We start from the raw sequence: 21,411 nt of genomic DNA on the forward strand, positions 1-21,411 counted from the left end.
CATATTTTTTTTTTACTTTCTTTTTCTCTCGTTTTTGTTTGTATTCTCAGCATTTACTAAACCATATCTAAAAATTGGTGCTATCTTTGTTTCCAGTGATATTGTAGACAATATCACCATGCTTCAAACAATAATTGGAAGGCACAGCTCGAAGCTGCCATCAATAGAGAGTCAAATGAAAGATGTATAGCATATTGTGGAATCTGAGTAATGTCACAGTGCTCTACAAAATGGTGTATTTAAAGTTCTGCAAGATGGATGTTTGGTGAAAATTAATTAGATTATTATTTTTTATTTTTACTTTAATAACTTAATAAAAGTACATCTTGGAGCTGATTTACAGATATATAAAACATTTGCTGTTTTTTGATTCCTCATAAACATTTCAAAGGTACACATCAAACCTGCCTATATGACAGGCATAACTGTGCATTTGAGTTTTTCTGTGCCTGTGTGCTTGTTGTCATCTTACAAGTGTGCATCCATCCTCCCTTAGCTGTCTCATGCGGGGTACCCAAGGCTCCTATAAACGGCGGCGTTTTAACATCTGACTACTCCGTCGGAACAAGAGTTTCCTATTTTTGTAACGATGGGTACAGACTCTCCAGTAAAGAACTGACGTCAGCCATCTGTCAGCCTGATGGAACATGGAGCAACCACAACAAGATGCCGCGATGTTCTGGTTAGTAACACCCACGTACCGGCAGAATATCAACAAAATGAATGCCAAATCTGAGTAGCATCGCAAATGTAAGCATATATGAATATAGCAAACCGACAGAGAAACTGTGTTCTTCATTCAGATTTCATGATGGTTTATTTTTCTCTTCACACTGTCTGACTCTGCAGTGGTAGTATGTCCCAGCATCGGGTCGTTCTCTCTAGAGCATGGCCGCTGGAGGATTGTCAATGGGTCACACTACGAATACAAGACACGTATTGTGTTCACCTGTGATCCTGGATACTACAGGCTAGGCCCCGCCCACATCGAGTGCTTATCCAACGGAGTTTGGAGCTGGAGGAATGAAAGGCCGCACTGTCAGGGTAAGCGACAAGGATAATCAAGGAGGGAAGAAATTTCACAAACTGACCTGTAGCAATGGGTCTGAAAACATACAAATAAATGTCATTTTGTAAGTTTAAAGTGGAAACTATGATAACAGCAGCAAGCTTTGTGATAGAAAGTTAGTAAAGGCCAAAACTCGAGTGGCGCTTTTGCAGCTTGTTTTGACAATTTTGTTCAAAATTTCTGCCAAGAACAGAGCTGTTTCACAAAGTTTAAATGGATTTAAAATATATTTTAATGTCTTATTTCTACTAATGTGACAACGGTTATTTACAAAGAAAACTTGTATGCTTTGAATTTGTTATCTAACTCAGAAGAGTCACAGTGACATTTCTAAACTGACTATGATCTATTATTTCTTCTGTGGGGATTCTGTGACATTTTGAGTCAATGTCATTTTCCTTTAAAGAATTCTGTGACATTCTGAGATTTGCTATTATTTTCTTTGCCAGGCCTTTCAATGTGTGAGGACGAAAAGGAAAAAAAAAAAAAAGAAGGGAGAAAAACACTATTGGCACCAAATTTACCTGATAAACAGCTTGCCAGCATTGGTAGCATTTCTCACTGAAGCCAATGAGCTCTAGCAGCTACACAAATTAACTTGCTGCTAAACTGGTGCACAACTGCTTTTAAATTACTTGTGCCTGACCGTGTGTTTCAGTTATCTCCTGCGGTGAGCTGCCATCCCCACCCAATGGAAAGAAGATTGGTACTCAGACAACATTCGGTGCTACAGCCATTTTTACCTGCGATGCTGGCTTCATGCTGGTGGGGTCAGCTGTCAGAGAGTGCCTGTCATCTGGGCTTTGGAGTGGAACTGAAACACGATGTTTAGGTATGTACCAACAGCTCCAGGAGTGTGCTGAAAGATATACTATAATATAAATTATAGTACAAGGTGGGCCATTTATATGGATACACCGTAATAACATTGGAATGGTTGGTGATATTAAAGTCCTGTTTGTGGCACATTAGTATATGTGAGGGGGCAAACTCCTCAAGATGGGTGGTGACCGTGGTGGCCATTTAGAAGTCGGCCATCTTGGATACATCTTTTGTTTTTTCAATAGGAAGAGGGCCATGTGACACATCAAACTTATTGGTAATGTCACAAGAAAAACAATGGTGTGCTTGGTTCCAACGTAACTTTATTCTTTCATGAGTTATTTACAAGTTTCTGACCACTTATAAAATGTGTTCAATGTGCTGCCCATTGTGTTGGATTGTCAATGCAACCCTCTTCTCCCACTCTTCACACACTGATAGCAACACCGCAGGAGAAATGCCAGCACAGGCATCCAGTATCCGTAGTTTCAGGTGCTGCACAAAAACTCAGGGAACGTGCCAGCTTCAGTGCATAAAGAGGGAAATCATCATCATGTAGCAATTTCAAATATCCAGTGGCCTTGAGGTTTCCATTGATGAAGAATGGACCCACTATCGTTGTACCCCATATACCACACCAAACCACCACTTTTGTTGTTCCAACCGTCTTGGAGGGATCCATCCAATGTGGGTTAGTGTCAGACCAATAGCGGTGGTTTTGTTTGTCAACTTCACCATTCACATAAAAGTTTGCCTCATCACTGAACAAAATCTTCTGCGTGAACTGAGGGTCCTGTTCCAATTTTTTTTTGCCCATTCTGTAAATTCTGTGCGCCGATCTAGGTCATCCTTGTTGAGATGCTGCAGTAGCTGGAGTTTGTAAGGGTGCCATTTGTGAGTAGCTAATATCCGCCAAAGGGATGTTCGACTAATGCCACTCTCCAGTGACATGCAGCGAGTGCTACGCTGTGGGCTCTTGCTGAATGGAAGCTAGGACAGCCACTGATGTTTCTTCATCAGTGACAGTTTTCTTGCGTCCACATTTTGGCAAATCCAACACTGAACCAGTTTCACAAAACTTAGCAAGCAGTTTGCTGACTGTAGCATGGGAGATGGGTGGTCTCGTAGGGTGTCTCGCATTGAAATCTGCTGCAATGACCCAGTTACTGCGTTCACCAGATATCAACACAATTTCGATCCGCTCCTCACGTGTTAACCTCTTCGACGTGTCAATGGCTGTGAACAAAGAGAAACTTGTAAATAACTCATGAAAGAATAAAGTTACGTTGAAACCAAGCACACCATTGTTTTTCTTGTGACATTACCAATAAGTTTTATGTGTCACATGGCCCTCTTCCTATTGAAAAAACAAAAGTTGTATCCAAGATGGCCGACTTCTAAATGGCCACCATGGTCACCACCCATCTTGAGGAGTTTGCCCCCTCACATATACTAATGTGCCACAAACAGGACTTTAATATCACCAACCATTCCCATGTTATTACGGTGTATTCATATAAATGGCCCACCCTGTATATCTAGACACTAATATTCAGCCTTGGGCTTACAGAATACACTACATACATACACACACATTGAAGCACCTGCAGTAGAGACGGAGCTGCAAAGATGTGATTTTTCAAGTCAATCTAATGAGAGCAGGTATCGACTGTAGGTATGTGCCTTCCTCCTCATGTGTGGCTGCACAGCTGCTTCTCTCTGACCTGGTCCACCACACAGGCAAAACTATCAGGAGCAAGCTGCTGCTGTGCACTCACTATAAATTCATTTTGAATTTTCTCTTTTTATATAATCCAGAGAAAAAAAGTCAACCCCGCAGCTTTCTTCTGTCAGCCAGAGGTAACAGATGTTACCACACGATGTTGTCACTTCCTCGTGAAACCTCAGTAGAGGCAGCGCTTCCCAGAATACTTCACAGGCTGAGGGGGGATATGAGATGCAATTTATAAAGGAATGGTTCAATGAAACTTAACCTAAACTGATGAGGAGGCATGATTCTGTCAAGAAATAAATAAACCAAGTCCTGAAAAGTGCTATAAACAGCATTTTCCTTCAATGACTTTTCTTATTAGCCTTGATTTGCCTTCACTGTGCATATTTTGCAAATTAAAAATGCACAACTGTAGTTATTTATGCCATTTTTAGTAGTTAAGGCTAAAAAGCAAAAAATGTGAACTTTATTTCCTTCCCATAATCCCCCCCACACCAAAAAACCCCCACATTTAAGCTGCTTTCTTTTTTAGGTGTGTTGTTGTGTGATACATTACTTGAAATGAAATGATTTCTGTCTGCTCTAACTTTGTGATTTTGTTTGTAAATTTGAACTGATTTCCTATTTGTCAACACACAGTTTTCAGCAACATAGTCAGGAAAGTAAAACGTGTAACCCGTTTCAATAGTGCCCTTTAACCTCTGTAATCTACACCTCAAACAGAATTTGAAATGGCAAGTTATTATCAGGCAGCCCGTTCATTTCTCCTCTGTTCCACTTCCCTGGCTGTGTTTAAATCGTTGGCATTTGCTGACACCAGGGACACGGTGCAGGTTTTATCTACTGTAAAGAACAAAATCAATACTCAATTCAAAATCCCTGAGAGCAGAAAATACACATTCTCTTTTAACTTTGTGAAACGCCTTTTAAAGCATTTTGGGGTAGCTCCGTGCATCAATCAGACCTCTGTGAATGAATCTGATCAAGGAGAAAGAGGGCCCCACACGCCGCTTGTTAAGTTTTTACCAAGTTTGATTGTTTAAAAGCACAAAGATGCCTTCATTTGAACACTGAAAGTGTTAGAAAGGGCAGTAATACAGTTGTGAAAATGTTGAAGTGGGAACAGAGCAGCTGAGCCTTGATCATAGCGCAGAAACTGATCCAATTTGCTGTGTTTGCTTAGAATCACACAATGAAACTGATTCGGTGTGCAAGCCCTTAAGCCAAGCTGTTATATAACCCCAAGAGACATTTTATGGATGAAATAAAACGGGTATATTAAATTTTTAACTATCTGAATATTTGCCGAACAGCCACCCACTATAGCACCTGCTCACAACAACAATAAGTAAATACAATGCAATAAAAGACAAAAGACACATTTGTGAAACGTTGACAACCAGGAATCAAATTTTAGATACTAAAAGTGCAAATGAAGGAAGTTGTTTTAGTGTGTGCAGTCTGACCCCTCCCACAATCTCTCTCTTGCAGCTGGTCACTGTGGAATCCCGGAAGGCATTGTGAACGGCCAGGTTATCGGGGAAAACTTTGGTTACCGTGATACGGTCGTTTATCAGTGTCTACCTGGGTTCCGACTAATAGGATCATCAGTCCGTATCTGTCTCCAAGACAACCAGTGGTCTGGACAGCTACCCATCTGCATACGTAAGAAAAACACACGAGCTCACGCTCACCTCTGAAAAAGATTCTGACACATATTTGTCACGCATACACCAAGGTAACCGCTAACGTCTATAGTGGTTACCTTGGTTATTACTTTATCTCCTTATAAAAACCTTTTTTTCTAGCACTGAGGCATGATCAGGAAAATTATGACGAATTTGGCTGTTTGCTACTACAGATAACAAAAAAAAATGTTATCTGTTTTTATTTGACAAAAAAAAGTCAAATAGAGGCAATTTGGAGGAAGGGTTTGATAAAGAGCTCAGCAGTTCATTTAAATTTTGGATGTTTTGCTTGCCTGTGGAGTTGAGGAATCAATATCATACATCTTAGAAATCACTTTGGAGGCATACCAGTGAAAAAGGCCTCGTGTTTGACAAATTAAGATCTTCTATGTGAGACAACATTTGTAAGGTGTTGCAGTAGAACGCCAAAGCAAAACATGCAAATTGTCTTGGTAAATGTGATGAATGATCTATCTGTTTCTACATTATGATTGATATTTCTCTTGGGTCATCAGTGCAACTGACGAATTTTGATGTCATACCTTAGCGATTCTGTAAAACTGACTGGAAAAGACTGGTTTTAAGAAGTCAGGCAAGGTAGGGAAGCAAACACAGGATTTTTATGGGGATGTGTCCCATGTGACAGTAAAAACTACTGATGACATAATTTGATATCATGATGATCTCATTTTCATTATTATAATTGTACCTACTGTACCCTGGAGAGGTTTCCAGTCCAGACAACCATTTGCACTTATATTCACGCCTATCTTAACCCCACTGCTTGTACCTATGCAGACATTGGGAGAACATGCATTTCCACACAGAAAGACCCTGACCACATGGTGTATTCAGACTCAGGACTCTCTTGTTGTGAGGCAACAGTGCTAACAGCTGGACCACCATGTGGAAGTTTATACTCAGACGACCCAATTTTGGATTTTTGTCATACAGATCTTACAAGAATTAGATATGAAACATAAACTTACTTACATACTGTAACGTTGGACCCAAGAAACATATGCTGGACCGAATATGTTGACAGCAGAACTTTTATTTGATGCTGTGGTTTTATTGACTGGGACACAGACACTCCCGCTCTCTCTCTGCTGTCACGTCCGCTCCTCCTCCGACTGTCACTGCCAACATATAAAGACACACAATCACTGTCAGATCCCAGCACACCTGTTCAACCCGCCCCTGCGCCGCCCGGGAGCTCACTGTGTCACTCCTCCTCTGCAGCTGGCCAGAGACCACACCCACGCCACACATACACTTTACTGTTTGGGGTTAATGTCAGTACTCCTGGTTACAAACATCCAAAATGAACAACATTCTCCATCTGTTTAAAATCTTTTCAGAAAGCACTGAAGGCAGACGTATCTCATCATCATAGTTTTTCAGTGTTATTCTTCTGAGCTGCAAACTTATGACAGCATAAAAGGGAAGCTGATGAGTTGCAGTTAATGACCTGAAGTATTAGTTAACATTAGTTGTGATGATGTGGGAACAATCCCAATACAGCAAAATCCAGATCACCAAGTAAATCATTCAAATTTTAAGTAAGTGGAATTTGGTCAAATCAGACTTTTCCTTTTTTTGAAATATAGTTTGAAATCTTTTTCTTTGTTTTCAGATGAAACACAATTACCTCAAATTTAAGCTCTTTAAATTTGCCCTTAAAGCAGCAGAGCAGAACGTAGCAATATGGCTATCACTACTGACAAAAGCTGAACGAGCAAGACTCAGTCAATTGTAAATATCAAAGGAGGTTGGGGGTCTAGATCTGGATATTATCTGATATAGTTCATCGTTTTAAAAACAGCTCCAAACATATCCTTCATGGTTCAGTGAATATTTAAATAAAAACTGTTATGTTGTTATAAAAATTCCAGTAGTGTATTCACATCATGCATCATGCAATAGTCTCAAAAAAATCTAAAGTTCAGGTCTTTTTTTAGGCAAAGAATATAAAAGAAATGTTCTGGGGGTCTTGAATGATTAGTGATTCATGAGTCACTGATAAGTGCTAAGTAGAAAAAGTCAAGAGAAAGAAGAGGATTCACTTTTTGGACTTTGTGATTGAGATCTGAAAATGAAAAGTTATACATCAAGGCAGGGTTCCTGCTCATAATTGACAGCGGAAGACAAATAGCGTTAAGAGTGAAGCCTTAATGCTGAAAACAACTGTAGGTTTTGTTCAATGGGAAAGATGAAGAAGAACATTATGCACAGGATTAAACTCACTTTTGTCCTAACTATCAGAGGGAGTCTTTTTCTATAAAGCTTCAGATCCTAAAAATGATAAAAGGAACATTTTTTAGCATAGTTTAGCATTTGGATAGGGTCAGTGTGAAGACTACTAACATAAGGCAATACCTGGACCCTACAGAAGCCACACAGGTAATCCAGCTCCTCGAGGATGGCACATTATTACTTGCCATTGCCAGAAAGTTTGTGGTCCCCAGTGGGAGCAGTATCTGCTCCTCTGTGCAAGGAGGAACAGGATGAGCACTGCCAGAGCTACAAAATGACCTCTAGCAGGCCGATGCTGTGGATGTCACTGACCAAACAGACTTCATGAGGGTGGTCTGAGAGAACGATGTCCTCTAGAGGGCCCTGTGCTCAAGGCCCGGCACCATGGAGCCCAGTTGGCAGTTACCCCTGGCACGCTTTTCACAGATGAGAGCAGGTTCACCCTGAGCATATATGACAGACATGAAAGGGATTGGAGAAGCCCTCGAGAACATTATGCTATTTGGTTGTGGGTCAGTTACGGGGAGGCATGTCTATGAAAGGATGCACAGACCTTTATCTTTCCTGACTGCCAGGTATCGGGTATAAGTGTCGGGATGAAATCCTCAGACCCACTGTGCTGGTGGAGTGCGTCTCAGGTTCCTCCTGGTGCACGACAATGCATGTTCTCTTGAACTATGTGGACAGTTCCTGGAGGATGTTTGCCTTACTTAAATTCAACACAACATCTCTGGGACATTATGTTTCAGTCCATCCAAAGGTGCCAGGTTGCACCTCAGACTGTCCAGGAGCTCAGTGGTGCCCCGCTGCTGATGTCGAGGGAGATCCCCCAGGACACTTTCCATCATCTCATTAGGAGGCCCAACATTGTCAAGCAAGCCTTCAAGAACTTGGGCCCCATACAAACCACTGGGTTTGTAGTGTAGGTGCTTTAATGAACTTCAAATCATCTTTTGACTTTAATTTTTGGGGTATCTTTAAATTCAGCCCTTCGTAGGTTGATAACTTTCATTTCTTTCAAACAAGGTGGCATCCTCTCCCCCCCCCCCCCCCCCCCCCCCCAGATATTACCCAGTCTATATCAGTATAGATATCCAGCATTATTTTTTCCCATTGAGATTTGATGTGTTTTCTAAGTGTTCTTTTAATGTATCTGAGCAGTATATTTGTCAACTTAAGAAACTGTACTGTAGTTTGAAACAGTAGATGCATGTTTGAGTTAAAGATGGCGTAAAAGCAAAATGAATATTTCAGTAATCATGACCAGCAGTGGCATTACCTCTAACACTGTGTATGAATGCACCACCAAAGTCTCCAGTAGTAGTGTGGATAAGCCAATCTAGTTTTTGTCAGTAAGATCAATTTTTAAAAAGAAATATAGATATTTGGGACTTTTTTTTTTTTTTTTTTTTACTACAGACAGTACATAAATATTGTTTGAGAGCTATCCTCATTTGAAGTATTCACAGAGTAGACTTGAGTAACTGTGGCTTCTAACCAGAAATCTTATAGGGCCAGAGGGTTAAAAATGCTAGTATGCCTTGAATGAGATAAGTAGTTCGGTTTAAGGATAAAACAGAGTGGCCTAACTTGCCCAGGCTACTGTGAAAATCTAAAATTGGTTACTTGCTGTGAGCATATTGAATGTTTTTAGGCATCATACAGGGCACATTTGAGGTGGTGATGATGAAGCCAATTAAGGGCACCTTTTCCTGAAAGAGGCAGCCTATTTGTTCCCTAAATTAAGACAGTCTTTACAAAACAGAGGTGGTGTCACAGTGTTGATGATTCGAGAGTAGACGGAGCATTTGTTTTTCATTATTACTCATAAAACAACAAACAATGTACAAAATAGGGCCGCTATTATATGCTTTTCTTTGCGTTCATCTGTGTCTATGTGGTCCAGATAGTGTCTGTATCATTCTGCATATCTTGGAGTGCTATGCTGTTTTTATTGAGGTTATTCATGCAGGAGTTATTGAGGGAAATCATTTTACAGCCAAATTATACTGTAATTATGGAGATGAGAGGCTCTTGTTTAGAGACACAAAAACAGAATTGTAATGAGACTATGGTGTGTGTGTGTGTGTGTGTGTGTGTGTGTGTGTGTGTGTGTGTGTGTGTGTGTGTGTAGCTGCAGGGCATGCTGATGGTGTCAGATAAATTTGTATCTTAGGCATGCAAACAAACTTCTGATTCTTCCTGATCAAGTGCTTTGCCTCCTGCCTCTCTCGTCTACTCTTGTCTTCATTATTTCTGCTCTGCTCTGCTCTCCTCACCTTAGCTGTTCTTTCTCCCTGTTGTCTTCTCATCCTTTAGTGTCCTCTTACTCTCTGTTCCCTGACTTTCTCCCTCACCATGTTTTACCACCAACTCCTTTTCTTTTACATTGGTTAGACTCCTCTCCTCTCCAAATAATTTAAAGGTTTGTAGTTTGCAAGGTAGATAAGAGAGTGACTGGCAGTAACACTAAAGTGCCTGTTTACGCAAACATCACACGAACGCCAAGAAGGCTCAGTGGATGAAACAAGAAGAACAATTATGATGCACGATTGCAAACAGTGCACACTCAGTTCTGACACAGAAGATGGTGAGACCTAATATCTCCAAAATAATGACCCTAAATTAGGATCCCAGCTTTGCCTTCTCAGTCATCTGACATTTTTATAAATATTTATGAATGACTGTAGGAAAGGCATACATATTTGGCCCAAATCTGCACTTGATGTGGTTTTCGAGCCAGAAATACAAAGCTTCTGATCTTCATGTCTGGTTTAGATTATATTTTTCTGTAGCTTTGATGTCTAAAAGTACATTTTACATGATTGGATTTTTGCAATTTAGTAAGAGAATGACACACAAGTGGTACGAAATGGGTTTGCATTATACAGTTATGTATGTGAATGACATCACATACATGAATGAATCCCCCTAGCAAACAGAAACATCAGTACTGTATATACTGATGCAGTATCATTACTGCATCAGTATATACATAAATATATACAGTACCGTGCAGAGGTCTTGAGCCACTCCTCATGTCTCCTAGGTGCCAGAGTTTCTTTCAGCTTTTTAAAGTGGTCTAGAGCAAAAGTGCTCCGGGCTTTGTGAAAGTCTTTCAAAGTTTCTCTTTTTCAGTTTCTCATTTTCAGTCCTGTCATTATGTCTGATGATTTTTGGATGACAGTTGGTGATTATGGGCAGGTGGGGTGGCTGTTTGTTAAAAGGTGAAGAAAGAAATTTTTGTTTAAATCGTCATCAGTATTGTGGAGTAGGTCGGGAAAATTACAGCAGTATCCATGGCTATCTGTAAACCATGGTTGAGGCTATGTCATAGTTTGGGGCTGTATTTTAGTCTGTGATGTTTGAGAACTTGTCAAAACTGATGTAATTATGAACAATGAAAAACACCGTCAAATTTTGATCCACCACCCAGTATCATCTGAAAAGAGTCTGTTAGCAACAGCTTCAATTTTCAGAAGGGCAATGATCTCATTCTGAAAAAGTGATGAAAGTTTGCCTAAGAAAGTCTAAGGAGCTTGGAAAGAAAAGCATCTGGACTTCTTTAAGTTTCCTTGAAGACTTTTCATCTCTCATCTGAGAAGCTTTTTCAGTTCTAAGAGCAATTGGTGGAGAGTCCCAGATTTTAAGCCCTATGGGAGTGTCCCCAAGAGTCATGGACTCCCTATTGATCCTCTACCTAATCACGATGTGAAAACGGGTGTGGGTCATAATCAGCCAAGGTTTCGGGTGAACCCATTGTGAAACCTAGCCCCACCCTATCATGTGATGTACTGAGGTCAAATGGCCCAGGATTGGCATTGGGAGTCACTGCACCTAGTGCTCCGATTACCACTGGGACCACTGGTACCTTCACCCTCCACATCTTCTCGAGCTCTTCTCTGAGCCTTTGGTACTTCTCCAGCTTTTGGTGTTCCTTCTTACTGATGTTGCTGTCATTCAGTATCACTACGTCTGTCACTACGGCCGTCTTCCTCTGCCTTTCCATCACTACAAAGTCTGGTTGGTTAGCCATCACCAGTTTATCTGGCTGTATCTGGAAGTCCCACAGGAAATTATCTCAGTCACCCTAGGGGGGCATCTCCCATTTTAACTTAAGGACTTCCAGGCCATACTCAGCACAGATGTTGCTATAAACTATGCCGGCTGCTTGGTTATGGTGTTCCATGTATGCCCTGCCTGCTAGCATCTTGCACCCTGCTGTTATGTGCAAGATTGTCTCAGGGGCGTCTTTACACAGCCTGCACCTGGGGTATTACCTGGTGTGGTAGACCCCAGCCTCTATGGATCTTGAACTTACAGCATGTTCCTGTGCTGCCATGATTAGTGCCTCTGTGCTGTCTTACAGTTCAGCTTTGTCTAAACTGGTGTAATTTCTAGATGTCAGCCACTTCCTCTATCTACCTGTGGTACATACTGTGCAGGGCCTGTCCTTCCATGATGGTTCTTCTTCTTCCTCCTCTTTCTTGGGTTTCTGCTGCTTGAGCTATTCACTAAGCATACAATCGGTTGTCGCCATCTTGCTGATGTCGGTCATCTCATTGGGGACAGTGGCTCTGACACTAACTAGTCCTTAGCCTCCTTCCTTTCTGATAGCATACAATGACTCAATTAACAAGAGGAAAAATTAACAAAACAGTCATCGGTGTTACTGGCACAGCTGTAAGTACGCTAAATGTGGCTTATCAAGAGTGAAGACAGTCCCAAGCAAATGCAATGATTACTTCTGTTCAATAATTGCTTGCTACAAACTAAATATTTCAACTATTTTAGTACATAACACCAAATCATAGATCTCAGCATATGTTTTTTTAAGGATTTAATTATCTCATTGAAAAAAACCTATCATGGGATTACACATCAACATGAAAAACAACAGAATGGTGTCACTCTGTAGAAACAAATCTGTGTGCAAATAAATGTGTTCTTGTCTTACACTTTTTCCCTTAGCGATCAGCTGCGGACATCCAGGAAGCCCCATATATGGACGCACGGTGGGAAACGGCTTCAATCTCAACGATGTGGTCAGCTTTGTTTGTAATCGGGGTTATGAAATGGAGGGGCCTGCACGTGCTCAGTGCCAGGCTAACCGCCAATGGAGCCACCCACCCCCAACGTGTAAAGGTGGGGAGAAAAGTTAAGTGTATTCACCCCTAACCTTATTTATCCCCAACCTTTAATACCACCTTAGTCTCTTTCTTTATTTACAGTTAGTGCCTTCTCCAGTAGCAACCATCCTCATTTACCCCCATCATTTGTATCCACCTCAACTCTACCTCTAACTTTGTTCAGCTTAATCTCCTCTATTATTACCATCGTAGCAGAAAACTTAAATTTCTTGATAAAAATACATCTTTTTTCCCTTAATTTCGATGAAGTTTTGAGGTAGATTTAGAGCTCAACATATGTCTAACCTGTTCATGGCTCCAGTCTCAAGAATAAAAACTTTTTTTCAGTAAGCCATAAATCTCATACCCTGATTGTCCAAATAACAGTCAGAGCAACTCAAATTGCTTCACTCACACGAGTTTGTACACAAGCCGCCGGCCTTCTGCCCAGTTTACAGAATGAAGTTGGCCAATGAATTGGGTAAAATTAAAATGCAGCACACTGATAACAAGCCATAACCCTGCTTGAGTTCTGGATCCATTACAGACAAACCTGCCTGACCACCCTCTCATCCCTTAGCATCTACTGCATTAACCCTCCTAAACTCCACGTCTGATATTTTGTTCCTTCTTCACCATGTCCTCCTTGTCTGCCTTATACTACTCTGCAAAACCGCTTTCCAAATAGGGAAAATGAAGAGGGGGAAGAGAGATTGCCCTCTCTGGTTCATGCCAAATAACACATGCTTTTCTGTCTCTGTCTGTTTGTGCTTGTGTGTCTCTGCGTGTGTCCCTGTGTATAGTGGTCAACTGCTCTGATCCAGGTATCCCAGCCAACTCAATCCGGCAGAGCAAAATAGAGCATGGCAACTTTACCTTTGGCACAGTGGTTTTCTATGACTGCAATCCTGGATATTACCTGTTTGGATCACCTGTACTGACCTGTCAACCTACTGGACAATGGGACAAACCGCTACCTGAATGCATAGGTTAGTATCGTTCTCTCTTCCTCACAATCTTTGGAAAGACAGTATTTTAGCAAGACTGGGTTTGGAATTTATTGAAATGATTCTTGCATTTTTTTTTTTTTCATTTTGTTGCTTTTTATATGTTACTCTTAAGATTCCCTTAAAGCCTAGCAAGCAGTGTCATGTCAGCTTTTTAATCCTTAATCCTTGCATATATTTTTAATCTGTCCTTAGTTCTTGACAGAAGTAGCTGCACCTCCTCTCACAGAGCTTTGCTGAGTCAAAATGAGCCATCCATTGTTTTTTTCATTTCTCTCCTCTGTGGCTCTCTAGTCGTAGACTGTGGTCATCCCGGCTCTCCCCCAAACGGTGTGCTGAGCGGAGATAAGTTTACATTTGGTTCAACGGTTCGGTATTCTTGTCTGGGCGGAAGACAGCTGAAAGGAGAATCATCCCGGACTTGTCAGCTCAATGGGATGTGGAGTGCCCCCATGCCATTCTGCTCTGGTAACCATTTTAACCTCTGTTGAATACACAGACTTTAACATCCACCCTATCAGAAAGACAAATATATAGATAGCAGTTGTAGATGAAAATCGAAATGTCTAAACATGCAGACTGAAGTGCGGAGAGCTTCATGCTTTTATATCCAGCAGACACTTTCCTGAACCTTTCAGTCAGGGATAATGGAAGGGATGGGTGAATATATGGAAGGAAGGCTTGGCACTAGAAAAGAGAGTATATCAGTATCTGTCTGTTAAAAGGGCTCCGGAGATTAACTTTACCCCACACTTACAGTCACCTCAGTCGTGGACTTTTAACCATGTGCATTTCTCTTCTAGTCAACTAACCGTGAGCCGGTTTCACTGTGTTTCAGAAATGTTTAACCTTTTTTTATGAGTGATTCTATGATATGATCAATACAGAGCAGTAAAGCAAATACTGAAATATTTCAGCTTATCTGTAGTTTTGCATTTTCTCAAGTATTAGCTGTGTTTCCTTTTCTACAGTGAGTGGATTTTATTACAATGTTGTGGAGTGTCGCTGCAACACTCATTGTTCTGTAAAGTGCTTTACACAAGCCTTCAGTCCCTGCTGTATTTGCTGTATATGCATATCTCACTACTCACTGGGCTAGACCGTCTCTCCAGACAGAAAGCCTCCTTACCTTTCCTCATGTGTAAACAAACCATCTAAGTTATGTGACACTCAGTTGGCCTGCTGGGGGCATGATTGTGGCTCTCCAGACTGAGAGGCTCCCAGCTGCCGCTTATATAACAAACTGAGTGAAAATGCATTCCAGACGAGTTGACTAAGAATACATTGTTATTTACAGCAATTGCCCAGGGAGACTTGGGGGGTGAGGCAGGATAATAGTTTAAGAAGCAGTGATTCATGTTTTCACCTGGCAGGTCCATACCAAAGATCTGCAGACATGAGAGTTCAGTCCAACAGCAGCACAGCTTGTTTTGTTATTCTGCCTGATGATAGCTGATGAGATAACGCATATATGAAGTGATGCTGTTTGTGATATTTGATGATATTTTCAGGCTGTGAGCGTAGAGCTACTTGAGACTTGGCTCTCTTTAAGATCTTAGATTTGCAAATTCAATTCACAAGCCGACCTTGCCACTTATCTTGAATATTTATTTATTAGGCCTATGAAATGAAAGACCTTGGCTTTTGCCATGCTGCAAATAACAAGTTGTTATGCCACAGCTTCTAACAAGAGTATTCAAACAGCCTATGGTATTCTAATAATCAGCATGCCAGGGAGAGTTTCAGCCTGTTTGGAATTTATTTATTAACAGTTCAGAGTTGGCTGAATTTGTATAATTGAACATGGCTTGGGTTTCATAACTGAGCCAAACTGTAGTTGTCTACCATCTGCAGAACCTTTAAGCAATACCTGAACACCTTAGGATTTTTACACTTACGTCCTGTCATGCTGAGAGCGACAGGAGATTTTTTTAAACCACTCACAGGTTTGTCCATTAAAAATGAAGCTAAAACTGGTAAGGCTGGTGAAACAGCTTTTCTCCCTTCAAAGGTTAAACAAGCCTCTAACCTCCAAAACCTGAAACACTCAGTTATGAATATGCCTTCTACTGTTTGCTTGATCCGAACAAAAACCTCAAGTAAAAGAAAGGTGTGATTTCACAGGGCACTGAGTGTGTATCCGGAGTCCTAATGCTAAGGTATTAGCTGAAAGCTGTAAAGAAGAGTGCAAAGCAAAAAAAATGCATTTCCCAAAATGTTGAGCTATTCCTTAATCTGTGCTTACGGGAAAACTAAGTACCTTCATCCATCCATCCAACAATTCATCCATCCAGCTATCTATCTTCTGCCAGTTATGCAGGGCCAGGTCACGGGGGACCAGACCTCCCTCTCCCTAGGCAACTCCTCCAGGGGAACACCTAGGCTTCCCAAACTAGCCAAGAGTAATAATCTATCCACCGTGTCCTGAGTCTAACCCTGAGCATTCCTCCCAGTAGGACATGCCCAGAGATATATACCCAGACATACCCAAGAGGTGCCCAGCAGCAATACTAGTCAGATGAACGAATCACACTTTTTGATGTGGAGGAATAGCAGCTCTACTCCAAGTCCCCCCAGAACGACTGAACTTTTCACCCTATATCTAAAAGCTTCTTTTGCCCAATTGTATCCGCAGTCTCATTCCTTTGGTCACTATCCAGAGCTTGGTACGATAGGTCAGGGAGGGGATGTAGATTGACTGGTAAACCACAACTGACCAGTATAGCATCCACATGACTGCACATGTGGCCCGTTTCAATCTCCTGCTTCCCTGACTTGTGAACAAGACCTTGAGTGTGCAAGCAACCATTTTTCCAGCTGTGAACTGCGGTCTCAGACTTCGAGGTGCTAGTTCTCCAGCTGCTTTACACTTACCTGCAAACCACTCCAAAGTGACCTACCATCTGATGAAGCCAAGAGAACCACAATATCTGCAACAGCAGAGATGAGATCTTGAGGCTACCAAATGGAAGCCTTCAACTGCTTGGCTCCACCTGGAAATTCTCTTCTTAACCCTTTAAAGCAGGGGTGGGCAACTCCAGGCCTCAAGGGCCAGTGTCCTGCAGGTTTTAGATATCACCCTGTGTCAACATACCTGAATCAAATTATTAGTTCATTACCAGGCCTCTGGAGACCTTCAAGACATGTTGAGGAGGTAATTTAGCCATTTAAATCAGATGTGTTGGATTAAGGACACATCTAAAACCTGCAGGAGGCCTGGAGTTGCCTACCCCGGGTTTAAAGGGTAAGTTAGGTTCGAGTTTAAAGGGTTAAAGATTATAAAAAGATGAATTTTATTAAAATCTTTTTTGGTTTCATTTGTTCAGGTTAGTAGGGTAAGTTTATATAGATGTGTAAGAGGATCTACATATGCTCTTTCCCTCCTGTTTTTACATTCTTACCTGCTATTTTGTCAAGTTTCTGAGGCAAATAACAGAGACTTATTGAGTAGAATATTATTTATTTACATCTGAGAAACCGAGTTTAAAATCCTAAGGCATTACAAAAGATGTTATATCATTAAATGTTGTGTCTCTGCTACGTGTAAGCTCAATTTAGCAGCAAGCCTCTAGATATTTGTACTATAATACAAACAGAGCCAATGTGAATTGAGGTTATATTTTTCAGAAGTATGAGTCAAAAACACAAAAACGCCGCAGATACTTGTACACTTTGAATTAATTGTCAACAATAAATGTGAATGGAGGCAACAAATTGAAAACGTAATTAGCAATCCAAATCTAACAAACATGAATCAAGTTATGATATTATTCACACTCACACATAATCCGGTGCAATTTTTAGACCGTTAACAAAATAGGCAGTACTGATCTGAAATGTTTGTGCGGAAATATATTAGTCCAGGCCTTGGTATTTGTGTGATGATGTGAGCTTTTTTGTGTGTGAAAGTGTGTGTTCCCAGGAGTGTGCTCTGCTTGTCAGACACAATTTGCTGACCAGGCAGCTCTAGAAGGACAGAGCTAGGATCTCTCACACACACTCACAAAGACAAACACATGCACCACTGCCTATTTACTCATCAGCACACATGCACACACATGCATATGCACAATCTGTATGCTCCCCGTTGATATTTAGAAGCAGCCGTTAGATATTCCTTTTAAAATCCTTTGTCCGGTTTGCAGTTTTGTTTTCCTCACCCTACAAATAATGAACCAAAGTTGTTTATTTCTCCATTTCTTTGCTTTGATAAGTTGGAGTCATTTTTGAAACACAGCTCATGATACAGACAGTGTGTACTGACTCAACGATTAGCATCTTTAAGTGTAATCCTTAATTCGGTACAAACGAGTAAGGAACCTGTGAAGGACCTAAGTCTGTATCCTTTTTTGTTTCCATGTAGGTGACACTACTGGTTCGTGTGGGGACCCTGGCATTCCCTCTCATGGTTCAAGAGAACAAACAGATTTCAGGATCCGTTCTAAGGTCTACTTTTCCTGCTCAGAGGGATATGAACTTATAGGTTCTTCAGAGAGGATGTGTTTCCCGAACGGGACCTGGTCGGGCACGCAACCCTTTTGTAAACGTACGGGGATATTTCTAATTAATTTAAATCTACCCTGAAATGGTACCTTGTCAATTATTCAATTATTATGAACCCACACGTGTTTCAGTGTTTCCACTGTCTTAGAGGTGACACTTTTTCATTTTCACATTTTCTCTGTCTTATTCCTTTTCCATTTCTCTGTCCTGCAGCTGTTCAGTGTGGTAACCCTGGCACTCCCAGTAATGGCAAAGTATTTCGTTTGGATGGAACAACATTTTCTCACTCTGTCATCTACTCGTGCATGGATGGCTATCTGCTCACTGGTCCCACCACCAGGCAGTGTCAAGCCAATGGTACCTGGTCAGGCACACAGCCCAACTGTACCAGTAAGTTATCTGCTTTGATTTGACTAATAGGCTGATACATATATAAGTACCGTCTAGTAAATTTGTTGGTGTATTTTCAATATTTTGTCCATGCAATCATGAGGTAACTTTGAAGAGTTTTCAACTGTATGCAATAATTACACTCTATATATGTAATTGGTGTATTAAATCTCTTGTAATACCATGAAAGTTTGCAACCAATAAATATCACCAAATTCTGGGTGTGAGATTAGAAAGCACAGGCGACGCTGTTTTATGTCCTCTTTTAAATTATTATGCCACAGTATAGGAGTAAAGAAATAAGCCTCGAATCTTTATATTTTTACTGCAGACAACAGAGTGACTTATATTACCTTGATCGTCGTTTACTTGAGTTAATTTGCTTATTGAATCTGTGGGAAAAGTCTCCAAGCGTAAATAGCCATAAAACGTAACCTTCTGTTCCCATATGAGATATGAGCAAAGTCATAGTTGAGCAAGTGTAATTTACTTAACAGATAAGTTGTTTTTTTTAATTTATTTGAATAATTTGTCTTATTTCAATTAAATACTGTGCACTCCAAAAAATGCTTTGGAGGTTTACTTTAAAAAGTTATGTCAAGTTCCACCCAACAGTGGTAAGTAACGTCTAAGAAATTGACTGTTTTACTCTAAAATGTTGACGACTCAACAAAAAGCCACTGAGTTAATTTGCCAAAAGACAGTATTTTGCTGAAATGTAAAAAATTACTTAAAAAATAGTAAAAAACAAAATGTATTAAAAGAAAATGCCTCTAACATATATCTATATACTGTGTCCAAAAGTACTTCTTGATAATGGGACATCACAGAGAATTCCCAGATTATATTAATGCTTTCCAGTATCCAAATATGCAGTAGCATGAAAAAAAAGCTTAAATCAGAAATGCTATAAATTCTTCGATATCGGTTCCCAGATTGAAAAAGTATATAAGAATACCTGATTTAAAGGAAATGGCTTTTACAGTAGACTACTCCACATCTATTAACAGGCATGACACTATCTGGGATGGGTTTAGAAGCATTTAAGCTGCCTATTAGACTATGAAGGACAGTGTCTAAAAAGTACAGTCTGGGGAATCCTAATGCTCCTTAAAAGAGTCCCAGGACAACCTCGGCCATTTTTAATATCACTGTTGTTTCATTCATGAGAAGTGAAACCCACACAGAAATGTGATGAGATCACACAGTCTGATCAGGAATTTGCTATCGACTGCAAACTCACCACTTTCAAGAGAAGAAGCTTTATTGGAGATAATTACTTAATGTTTTCCCTCTACTCTAATATAGCAGTTTTAAAACTAAGATTCCTGAGGCATCATTTTCTGATATTTTCATCTAGATTTAATCTGCTCTGTACTTTAGGGCCTGAATATTTTTCACACTTCACCTTCTTTGCGCCCTAACTTACCTTTCCTTTTTCTTTATCTGTTAGTTTATTACATCTGTCACCTTTGGTGTCCTCTTTCTTTCACTTTTTGTTATTAAATTACCTGTATGGATAGAGTCTAGATTAATGAATAGAAACAAAATTAAATTTACCTTGTGCCATAGTATGACCTATAAAGTATTTTTGATCTCTATCTCATGTTGTCCACTCTAACCCCACTTGTCCGTCTCCATAGTGATAAACTGTGGCGACCCTGGCGTGCCAGCTAATGGCCTTCGCTATGGAGAAGACTTCACCATTGGTCAGAATGTTTCATTCCAGTGCCAACCGGGATATAGAATGGAGGAGGATGGGTCACCTGTGAGGATGTGCACCCAAAATGGGACTTGGAATGGAAATATGCCACTATGTACAGGTAAATTATACATTCAAACTCTGTTCAACCCTTAAACAGTACTTATACTGCTATTACAGAGTAGCAAAACAGACCCTTTAAATTGCTCTGTTTCACTTCAGATACTCCCATTACTACACATCCTACTATCTCTGTTCTCTGTCCCATTACTATATATGTACATTTTATATAGTACATGTAGCATATTACTGGCATGTTACAAATACTACACGTTTAATTGTGTCGTGCATAAATATTGTTGAATGTCTCACTGTAAATTTACAAAAAATACAAATTGGCAAACAAAAACACACATGCAGAACCTAATAATATCAATACATAAAGCTAGCTCGCTAGCTAGCATTGGCATTGCTATAAAGGCTAAAGTATATAAAAATTGTTTGGTGGTCCCTTCATTTGTGCTTTGTAGTAATGTTTTAGGTAGTTGCAGTGCACTGCATATAACTATAATCCTTAGAGTGAACACACTGATGGAATTAAATACATCTTTATGTTGTTTTTCTTATTTTATTCTTATTTAAATCCAACAGATTTGTTCATCATTATACGACATATGTTTGTTTAATAGCAATGGACAAATGCAAAAGTTGTGCTTTACCGTATACCCGCTGTTAGATCTATTTTACTGTCAAACAAATGTTAAAACAGTCATATTGTTGAAGGCCTCAGTTTCTCAGGCCTGGAGACTGGTCAGTAGGTGCCCGGCAACCTGCAGTCAATAAGGAAAAACTTGTATTCCCCGCTGGATGGTGAGTGGTTACTAAATGTTTCAAAGATGATATCACTCCTTGTAATTGCTTTGGTTGCTAACAAATTGCAGGGTTTGTAGTTTGTATAGAAGACAATGCCTTTTTCGCAAACACTTGCTATTTACTCACCAAGCTGTAGTTAAACTTAGATAAGTTCCACTCATCAAGTGGTAGTGAAGCTGTAAAAAGTTTTACGCAAAGCAGAAACAGGGATGTTTGCAGTGCAGCACCATATGCACTGCA

The 21,411-nt window shown here is 40.3% G+C and overlaps 1 protein-coding gene across 6 annotated transcripts in view; it reads left to right on the top strand.

Moving 5' to 3' along the window:
- The window catches only part of csmd3b (CUB and Sushi multiple domains 3b), a 382,687-nt gene that overhangs the window by 343,497 nt on the left and 17,779 nt on the right, over positions 1-21,411 (top strand). For 4 of the 6 annotated variants that reach the window (XM_085147502.1, XM_085147500.1, XM_085147498.1 and 1 more), the window contains 10 exons: positions 497-682; positions 850-1,044; positions 1,728-1,901; positions 5,115-5,288; positions 12,539-12,724; positions 13,500-13,685; positions 13,998-14,171; positions 18,067-18,249; positions 18,420-18,596; positions 20,240-20,419. In XM_085147502.1, coding sequence (XP_085003628.1) covers positions 497-682; positions 850-1,044; positions 1,728-1,901; positions 5,115-5,288; positions 12,539-12,724; positions 13,500-13,685; positions 13,998-14,171; positions 18,067-18,249; positions 18,420-18,596; positions 20,240-20,419 — 1,815 coding nt within the window. The remainder of the gene's footprint in view (positions 1-496; positions 683-849; positions 1,045-1,727; positions 1,902-5,114; positions 5,289-12,538; positions 12,725-13,499; positions 13,686-13,997; positions 14,172-18,066; positions 18,250-18,419; positions 18,597-20,239; positions 20,420-21,411) is intronic. The other 2 variants (XM_085147499.1, XM_085147501.1) reach the window with 1 other exon arrangement.

Source organism: Neolamprologus multifasciatus, chromosome 22 (genome assembly GCF_963576455.1).
Source record: "Neolamprologus multifasciatus chromosome 22, fNeoMul1.2, whole genome shotgun sequence".
Lineage (NCBI taxonomy): Eukaryota > Metazoa > Chordata > Actinopteri > Cichliformes > Cichlidae > Neolamprologus > Neolamprologus multifasciatus.